The 10,546-nt window shown below is 36.1% G+C and overlaps 1 protein-coding gene and 1 long non-coding RNA gene across 2 annotated transcripts in view; one reads left to right on the forward strand and one right to left on the reverse strand.

Annotated features, from left to right (window-relative positions):
• LOC128249261 (uncharacterized) overlaps positions 1-1,301 on the reverse strand; it is a 7,934-nt gene extending 6,633 nt beyond the window's left edge. Inside the window, exon 1 of the long non-coding RNA XR_008265350.1 lies at positions 1,254-1,301. This is a non-coding gene — a long non-coding RNA (uncharacterized LOC128249261). The remainder of the gene's footprint in view (positions 1-1,253) is intronic.
• LOC106872416 (transmembrane protein 185B) overlaps positions 1-10,546 on the forward strand; it is a 22,114-nt gene that overhangs the window by 3,757 nt on the left and 7,811 nt on the right. The window contains exons 2-3 of the mRNA XM_014919412.2: positions 4,783-4,959; positions 5,887-6,094. Coding sequence (XP_014774898.1) covers positions 4,783-4,959; positions 5,887-6,094 — 385 coding nt within the window. The remainder of the gene's footprint in view (positions 1-4,782; positions 4,960-5,886; positions 6,095-10,546) is intronic.

Raw genomic sequence — 10,546 nt, forward strand, 5'->3', positions numbered from 1 at the left:
GCATACATAGTCACATCACGAACATACTGAGCTAAACCATTTTTTTTTTTTTTTTGGTATATATGGTTGCGCATTTCCGTTTATGTTTAAACAGGAAGAGAGAGATAGTGAATGGCGAGTCTCTTTTTAGTTACCACCACATTTTTCTGTCCCTTTGAATACGATTCCATGTCCGTAAGTCTATACACAAGAACACTTCAGTTTTCAGTGTTTATATGAGGACTTCTGGTACCCAGGTCCACATACAGAGGTCTGTCTTTCTTTCTTTCTCTCTGAGTGTGTGTACATTCTTTTATTTGCTTGTCATTTGACTGCGGCCATACTGGAGCACCCCCTTTAATCGAACAAATCGGCCCCAAGACTTGTTCTTTATAAGTCTGGGACTTATTCTGTCGGTCGCTTTTGCCGAACCGCTAAGTTACGGAGACGTAAACACACCAGCATCAATTGTCAGGTGATGGTGAGACAAACACGACGGGCTTCTTTCAGTTTCCGTCTACCAAATCCACTCACAAGGTTTTGGTCGACCTGAGTTTATAGTAGATACTTGTCCAAGGTGTGCCACTCAGTGGGACTGAACCCAGAACCATTGTGGTTGGGAAGCAAGCTACTTCCCACACAGCCACTCCAGTCTGATTTGGCATGGTTTCTATGGCTGGTTGCCCTTTCTAATGCCAACCATTCCGAGAGTGTAATGGGTGCTTTTACGTGCCATCAGCATGGGTGCCATTTGCATGACATCAGCATCTGCCACAACTGCGATTTTACTTGGCTTCAGGGGTCTTCCTCTTAAACGTGGCATAATGTCAAAGGTCATGGTCATTTGTCATTGCGTCATCTATGTAGACATGCTATTACACTGCATCTCTGTATATAAACACGTAGAGTTATTTTATGTGTACAGACACATGCAAACTTCCCCTACATCTCTTCAGACACACATTGTTATATAGCTGTATGTACAAGCACAGTTTCATATCTTTGTATGGAGAGACACTACTGCTCTGTCTCTATATGGACATTATGTGTACACAATCTTTCTGTCAGTCTATGTATATAGAAAAATTGCTTTTCAGCCTTCCAGTTGTAGAAAATCCACCTCAACAAATTCTGTCTGACTCATGCAAGCATGAGAAAGTGGACGTTAAATGAAGTTGTTGATGGTTCAGTCTGTAGCGTATTAATTATACCCACATCATGAATCTTTCCCTGAACTTGCTTCCTGCTAAAAGAGAAACCACTAGAATACTCACACGCACACAGTTTCACTTTTAGTTTCTTCACATGAAACCGGATCTTTCTAGATTGTCTTTAACATAATATATCTTTAGATTTTAGAATAGTCAAATGGACTTCTCACTCGAGTGGTACTTATAGCTTAATGAGTCTCACTTTACTGCTGCACCTCTGTCTGTCTGTTAGTCTTTCTCACTCTGTTCTCTCTTTCTCTTTCACATTCGGTTAGCCTCTCTCTCTCTCTCTCTCTCTCTCTCTCTCTCTCTCTCTCTCTCTCTCTCTCTCTCTCTCTCTCCAAATCAGTGTCCTTGTCCCAGTGTGAGAGGTTATTGTCTCAGTTGTTGTGAAGGACATTGACATCCTAGCAACATGAAGTAAACACTTCCAACTGGAATTTGAAACTATGTCATAAAATCTACTATATAAGGATTATTTGGATGATGATGATGATCATAATGGTAATTTCTAGCTAGGCACATGGCCACAAATTAAGTGCTGAGGGAACAATTGATTATATTGACCCCCACTACTAGACAGGTATTTTCTTTTTATAGACTCCTGAAGGAAGAAAGACTCAATTAACCATAACAGGATTTGAACTCAGAATGTAAAGAGTTAGAACAAATATTACAAGGCTTTGTTTTGTAATAATAATAATAATAATAATAATAATAATCCTTTCTACTATAGGTACAAGGCCTGAAATTTGGGGGAAGGGGATAGTCGATTACATCGACCCCAGTACTCAACTGGTATTTATTCCAAAGTCTACCTTCAACTCAGAATACTACTAAGTATAATAGTTTCATGTTTTTGGCACAAGGCCAGTAGGTTTGGGGAGAGGAGGGAAGTTGGTTACATCAACCTCCGGTACTCAACTGGTACTTTATTGACTCCAGAAAGGATGAAAGGCAAAGTTGTGAAATCTGAACTCTGGACGTAAAGACAGATGTTATGCCATTAAGGATTTTTGCCCAGTCAACATCATCTGCATTCTTGGTTCTTTTGCCCCCCCCCCCCACCATTCATTTCTACTCAGCATGTACCTTGAAGATCCATAGAGACCCCCTCATCACCACTGCTGTATTTGCTTCCTTCCCTTGTAAAATGTGAACAGCCATGTAACCCCTCTACAGCAAGAGCCCTGTTCTGTTCTGATTTCTTCTCTCATATTTTAAACTCTCACCTCTGAGCATAAAAGTTATCTCTCTTGGGTTCCATGGTCTTACATGCTACATAGCAACCACAATGGTGTTAGCAGCACAAAAAACTCCAAAAAACTCACCCAATATGCTCTGTGAACTTGTTGGTATTAGGAAGGGTGTCCAGGTGTAGAGGCCATACCAAAGCAGACATTGAAGCATGATGGAGTTCTTGGATTTGTTGGATTCTGTTAAACCATTCCAGCATGGAATATAGACTTTAAATGGTGATGATGATGCCTTGTGTCTGGTTAAATTAGTTGTCTGTCTTAAACATTAATAATTATTTTAATTATTCTATGTTAATGAAGTTGTGTTTTTGACCTGTGTAAGCATTTTACAAATATGCAATTTATGTTTGTGCTGACAGCTATGGTGGCAGTTTGGTGACCTGAAATAGCAATAGTCTTAATTGGCTTTTCTCATTTAGTTCAGTGCTAATTGAAATGACAGAAAACCATTAAGTTTCATAGTTCAGAAGTTTGCTTCCCAACCACGTAGCTTTTAGGTCCCGCTGTGTGGCACCTTGGGCAAGTGTCTTCTATAACTCCAGGCTGGCTAAAGCCTTGTAAGTGGATTTGGTAGATTTGGTAGATGGAAACTGAAAGAAGCCTGCCTATCCTCCTCCTCCTCCATGCTGGCATAGGTTGGACGGTTTGACAGAGTAGAATAGTAATCAAAGAGGGTCCATAGATTTTTTTAAATGGTTGAAAACTACTGGTCTACAACAATCATCTGAAGTCAAAGGAAGGAGACACACACTCACACACATGTGTGATGGGCTTCTTTTAGTTTCTGTCTACCAAAGACTAGGCTTTGGGTGGCCTGGGGCTAATGATAATAGCATAATAGTGAACCACTTGATTGTAAAGTGTTTGTGAGAGAAGGGTTTTCCTGGATAGCATCACATGGCAAAGGATTCTGAAGAGCAAGCTTTGTTTTCACTGTGCTACCTTGGGTACATAAAGATTGCAGAGGCATTCTGAAATGGTATTTAAAGAATTGGGTCAAGGTGATTGCCAGTGATTTGTTTGTTAGAGTTGTAATGTTTGTGTTTTGACAGCATTTGTCATCCAGAGACAGATGTCTGTGCATTGGCTGCATCTGTCATTTAATTGTTGAGTATCACGGATGTTGTGTATCTTTTCCATCTTTGTTTAAGAAGGGTATGTAGGTTTAGTGGGAGAACTTGAGGTTGCATGCTGATGGTGTCTGGGGTGAGTTTAGGATGATACCATTGCTGTTACATAGTATACATAGTCAGTGGTAAAAGTGGTTATGGCATTAATAGCATGATTAAAAATGTAAAAAGGGTTGATGAAAGATTGTTTTGCTTAATGCTGTTGGCAGATTGGCGACAGTAGAAGTGGAGGAGATGAGATTTTTGGATAAAATAATCAGGTAAGAATTTTAGGATAACACTGAACAGGGTCATTTGTTTCACCTGTGGTAGTATGATGACCTGGACGAGATACCAAACTGAATCCAATGGTGAGGCTCCAGTTTGGGAATTCAGGAGCTTTGTGGGGTGGGTTTGGGAGTAACGAATTCCTGTTAGTCACCACTACTCACAGGTCCACTCTAGCTTGGGGTGGTAACACTTGTTTAGGGACCCCAGTTATGAGTCAAACGGTAGATGATCCTTTGGCTAAGGTGCACAGGCACATGGCTTAGTAATTAGGGGTATGCAGCTCATGGTCGTAAGATCACGAGTTCAATTCCTGGTGGTGTGTTGTGTCCTTGACCAAGGCACTTCATTTCACGTTGCTCCAGTCCACTCAGCTGGCGAAAATGAGTTGTACCTTTAATTCAAAGAGTCTACCTTGTCACATCCTGTGTCAGTCTGAATCTCCCTATGGACTATGTTAAGGGTACATGTATCTGTGGAGAGCTCAACCACTTACTGCTGATTTGTTCTGTTGATTGGATCAACTGGAACCCTCGTAGTTGTAACTGATGGATTGCCAGTGTACAGGGCTCAGAGAAAGGTTGGCCTGTAAAACAGGTGACACACAGGCCTTGATGTCACATGAATTGGTCGTCTTGCCCGATGGTTAAACAGGTTCTGTGCTTCATGGGCAAGCATGGGAGAGCATGAGACTTGCAGAATAAACTGAATAAGTAGCAGAAATGTAAGAAGAAGCCATTGTTATGTCTTCTCCCCTCTGCCATATTTGGATTTTTGTATGGGAGAGAGACAGGAAAGAGGAGGAGAGAGAGAGTTGTATGGGGAAAACAAAAGTTAAATATTGATGGTAGAATTATTCTATTTAAAAATCTTATTCTCTGTAAGATACTTTTATTTTTTCCCCTGTTATTTTTACATTTCTGTTCTTATTTTCAGCCAATTCCTGGTATTTTCAAGTTTGCTGGTTTTTTCTCTGCTGTTTTCATTACGATTGGATGAAACGATCCAATGGAGTTATTGGCTTGTTTTCTTTCCAATATGGCTGTGGAAAGTAATGGTGGTAGCTGGTGCTTCGGTCGGCAGTTACATTTGGTGGAGAAATCCTCAGTACAGGTGAGTGCAGAGGCCAGGAACTTACCCACCCTTTTGTTTTTTTATGAAACTCTGTTTATCCTCTGTGTTTGTTTATTTGTCTCTCTCATCATCTCTCTCTCTCTCTCTCTGTCTTCACCTCTCTCTCTCTCTTCATTTTGCTCGGCTGAAGAAAAACAAGTTCTACTTAATGGTATAGTTGCAGTTAATAGCAGGAAGGGTAGCATTTATAAAAACTGTTGTTGCAACAAATAATGGAAGAGGTTACCCTGGAGTTAAGACACAAGAGGGTTAGAATATGAGGGCAAGGAACAAGTTTATAGAATGGACCTGAGCTTGAGTGACACTTTCATGAATTTTACTGTATTTTCTGGCATACAAGTCATCATAGTATACAGAGTAGACATTGGAACATCATCATCATTATCTTTCCAAATCCTGCTGCTGCATTTTGTGTGGAAATTTTGTTTCTCCAAAGTTGTCTTGCTGTATAAGTTGCTCTGTCTTTTTTGGCTATAAATTTTGGTCTGAACAATTCAGTTTGGATGCCAGAAAATCATGTGATCACATAATTGACCAGACTATTGGATGTTGTTATATACATCGCTGGTCACAATGCACTTACCTTTCGAATGATGCCACCCTACTGGCTAGGTGAGTAAGCCAATTTAACCCCTGATCAGGAGGCTAATCTGTTGCAGGGTGTACCTATTTACAGCTGAGTGGACTGGAGTATCATGAAATGAAGAGCTTTGCTCAAGAACACAACGTGCTGCTTAGTCTGGGGATTGAACCTACGATCTAGTTACCATGAATGCATCATCCTAACTGCTAGGCCATGTACCTTCACATGCTGGAAAATACGGTAAAAAGAATAAGAACTTGTTTTGATTTGCAGAAATGTCACCATCTGAGTGAGTTTTAACCGTTTTCTTTGTTTCATTGTAGAGTTGAAGGTGATGGCTATGTCCAGTATAAAGCTATGGTCATCTGCACAGGGATGCATTTACTTCTGCTAATGTTTGAGATTCTTGCTTGTGACAACTTGGAAAACAAAACACACTCGTGGATCCTAGTTTTTATTCCTCTCATATTCATGTCAGTTGTCTCTATCGGCATTTGTATATGGGCTGTGAAGAATGAAAGGTCATTTGAGGTAAGTGAACCATAACCACAAATGTTTTTTATATTATTTTTACATTGATGTAGTAATAATAGTAATAATGCAGTCACTCTTTTTTTTTTTTTTTTTAAACCTTTTCATTATCTTACTTCAACTATGCATTTCAATTGATTTCAAAAATAATCAAGAATTTGTGTGGATTTGATATGATAATTAACTTTTTTATTATTAAGATGGTGTTTTTTCTTCCAGCTGTTTGCATTCTCAGTTTAAATGCTGCTATGGTCAATTTTGCCTTTCATCTTTTTGGGAGGTTGATAAAATACGTACCAGTGAAGCACTGGGGTCAATTGTAATCCACCTCCTCCTCCCCTCCTCCTCTTCACTTAGAGATCAGTTGGGCTTCTGATACGGTACTTTTGGATTCTAGCTTGAATTTCAGCCCCTCAAAAGTAGTATCCATGTAATAGTCAACCCCATAAATTTGACCTTAAAAAATTTGACTTTTACACGAATATATAAGGTAAACTTTAAAAATTATTTTTTTGTCAGGTGGTGAGCTTGCAGAATCTTTACCACTGTGAAAAAATGCTTAATGGCATTTTTCCTGACTATTGGTAAAGCTTCATTGAAACAGAAACTATTAATTGGTTGCTTTGTGAACAGAATTATAAAAGAAAAATATTACCTTTATTCTGAAAAAGCATTGAAGATAATTTTTTTGGAAAGGGCTGTTGCATTTTTGCTATCAGTCGGTGTCAAGAAGGTTATCAGTTGGTGCCATGGGTTATCAGTTATCACCCTTCCCTACCCACTCACTTGTCAATACCTGTGTGGACAAGGGTGAGAGAAAAAATCATGTTCAACCTTGCAGAACCAAACAATATCTTTATTTTTTTTTGCAGATTTTCATTTCTTTATTATTTTTATAACACTAAATGCATGTGACTACGGGCCAGTTGGCTATTATTTTCTCTTCTTTTTCTCTCTCCCTCCCCCCAACATCACTTGCATATCTTTAATTAGTTATTTAATTCTTAATATCATCAAATATATTAACACTAACTTCTTAATGTCTCTTACTGCAATACCATCTTCAAATTATTTATTCTCTCTTTAATTTAGTTACAATTTTTATACGAATAATTATGGTAGAAAAAAAAAGTCTTTATTTTTATTTATATTACTCTAATATTTGTTTTTGTCAAAAATGCATTATCAAACATTTCTTTTTATATTATATTTAAACATTTATTTTATATTCTAATAAATATATTCTTCATAGTTTTTTGTTTTTAGAATTTTTCACTTTTAGTAATTCTACTTTTTTATTTTAAAGCTTTAAAAATATTTTGTTTATTCTTTGCTTTTGTTTTTTTTACCCATATATTTTTTAATTTCATTTTTGTATTCACAGTTTTTATATTCTCATTATTTTGTCTCCAAACTTGTAAGTTTTTGTTATTAGTTTTATTTTTGTTTTGTTAAACCACATCATCTGCTTCTTATATATATATATATGCACAAAACGCACACATACAAGATGCAGCAAAAAACTTCCCTTATTTTACCTGCCCTTTGGTGTGGCACTAGTGAAGTTAGGTTGGTAATAATGGTGTTGTCATATAGCTAACGCTTTACCATTTTCTTTTGACAGCACTCTGTGTGTATCGTGTATGTATGTATGTATATATATATATATATATATATATATATATATATATATATATATATATATATATATATATACACACACACACACACACACACACACACACACATAAAAACACACCTGTCTTTGTCTTTTGTAAATTTCAACTTTATATATATATATACTGCTATATTGCGCACATCATCTACAAATATACATCTGTTTGTTGTTAATAAGACTTGCCAAATATCTACATGCTTTTAATCCAGACCCTGACGTTTATAAAATTGTCGCTGTGCCATAGATATTAATTATACTTTGTTGTTAGAGTATTGACACACCTTAATAAACTTTGCAGTTGATTTTTGTCATATATTTAAGGTGGAGTATATGTACACCTAGATAGGAATAAAATTTTTACAGTCTATGCAAATTCCTTTGCTTTCATTGTTTGTACAGCTTATGCGTGTGTGTGTGTGTGTATATATATATATATATATGCACACACACACAATTTCTGGGTTACCAATAGTTTCATGTAAAGAGGATCTCTTTATAATTTTCAGACATGTCACATGGGAATGTTGGTGTTTGTCTTAGAGTACATACACACATATGTATATTTTATAAATTCATGAATGTGTGGATATTTAAAATTTTTGTAAATGTATATGTATTTTGGAATTTTTTTAAAGTTAAATTTTTTTAATGTAAAATTTTCTATATTTGAACTACTGTTTTACCTTTTCAGTTTATTCCTACCAATATCACAATTTTTTTCCCATTTTACAGCAAATAAGTTAATGGTTTGTTGTGACATTTTATTGTTATAAGAGCAATATTTATATAAATTAGTTTCATTGTCTGGTATTTGCATAGACTGCACACACATACACACAGATGATTTAAAAAAAAATACTGCTCTAATATATTAAAAATATTTAAACTTACAAAGTTGGAAAAATCCTAGAAGAGACAGAATAGCTTTGGAACCTTTATATATGATGAAGTTGAGCTAACCAAAACTTTCAAGTCACTGTCAACTTCTTCCTTGTAAAAATTAATAAATATGCACTTGGGTAAAAAACGTATTGAGTTATCTTTCAGTTAAATGTTAGATATTTATATACAATTTGATATGAAAAGAAACATTAATTTGTGTGTGTATGTGCGCGTGTGTATGTATGTATATATGTGCGTGCGTTCATGTGTTACTTGGTATTGTTGATTAACATATTGAAAAACATTTACTGATGGTGGGTCTCTATACATTTAGTAAAGTAATATTCATTGATGATATTGGTTTGATTGGGACTTCTAAGTTTCACCTTTAATAGCTTATTCATTCAGAAAAGATTGTTTGGCTTTCTTTGTATTGGTCAACTGTGGTTGAAGACACTTGCTCAAGTTGCTGCTTATTGGAATTGAAACCTCCTAGCCACCTCTCTATACTGACCCAGTAGGTGTGAATTGTTTGTAAGGAACATTGGTCTGAGTATGAGGAATCATTAGTAGCACTGGTACCACTACATTCTGTAAAGTGGTTGGCAAAGAAGAGACATTGTAGAGTTCGGGAGAGCTTTTTGTCTTGTCAAGGACATGAGAATTTTGGCCAAGCTGCTACCATGAGGATTTGCATTCTGTGTGCTTAACGTGGTTGTTGATAGGAAGAGCATCCAGCTGGGGGACCCAAGCCGAACCTAAAGCTTCACATTATGAACTTGTTCGTATTGTGTTGTTGCATCTAGCTGATGCCAGCATTGAAATCAAATGTAAAGTGATGGTGGTTGTAGTGATGATGATGATGATGATTGAAGTAGAGGGAAGCAAAGCAACTGAAGCTGCAAGGTAATGTAGTTGATGCCAATTAAAGTGTTAATTAACAAAGGCCATTAGTGAAAGGTTAGATGTTTAGAATATATGTATTTTTTGTGAAGAAACCAAGATCAGGCAAGCATTGTAACTTCTGTTTTTCTGAGTGCTCCGAGATTCATTTCTTTCTCGGCTCTACAAATTACATGCTTGCTTTGGGTGAACTAGACCTGTAACATTGGTTTCCCAATTACAGCAATTTTGCCCTTCCTCCACATGGTATGTTTTTGGAGAGGCATGAATATCCTATATTCATTCCTTCAGGTTTTTTCCTTTCATTTTTTTTTTTTTTTTTTTTTTAACCTGAGGGTTGTGTATCAATATTAATTTCTTTGTAATTTAGTATTAACCACATTACATTTTTTATATTTTAAGGGAAGCTGCCTTGATGTACTTTTGCTGTTTCTCTCATCTTTCAGCTTGAATGTGTGTCTTTTACTATTATCTTCACTTTAGTTCCACTTTTCCCTCAAACCATTTTTCTTCCAACCTCATTCATACAATTTCTCTTTTAGTCAACACTTTAAGGCTGCAGGTTTGCCAAATGGTTTTATGTATTAATGTACGTGTTCTCTGCTCTGAAATCATTACATCTTCATTGTTTATCGAAACTTAAATATAATTTATGAATTGTTTTTTGCATTAAGACTTTATTGGTTGAGGTTTTAGTTTGTTGGCTGGTAGGAATGATTAAATGTTAATTAATTGTTGCCAAGAATGAAGTACAAATGAATTATAATTTCTAATAATCTTCTATGAAGTGAGACGGTCATTAGTTGAAATTTATTCTTGTGTCGTTTTCTTTCAAACTGGCAATAAATTTAGTATTTAAAAATGAAAATGAAATTTAAAGATTTCACAATGTGTAAATAATTAATTGAAGATCATTGTGATATTGAAAGCCGTTTAAATGTTCTGATTATGTTTGAAGTCCAGTGGAATGTTGTCAAAAACTGTTTGGT

This window comes from Octopus bimaculoides, chromosome 13, assembly GCF_001194135.2.
Source record: "Octopus bimaculoides isolate UCB-OBI-ISO-001 chromosome 13, ASM119413v2, whole genome shotgun sequence".
NCBI classification, from domain to species: Eukaryota; Metazoa; Mollusca; class Cephalopoda; order Octopoda; family Octopodidae; genus Octopus; species Octopus bimaculoides.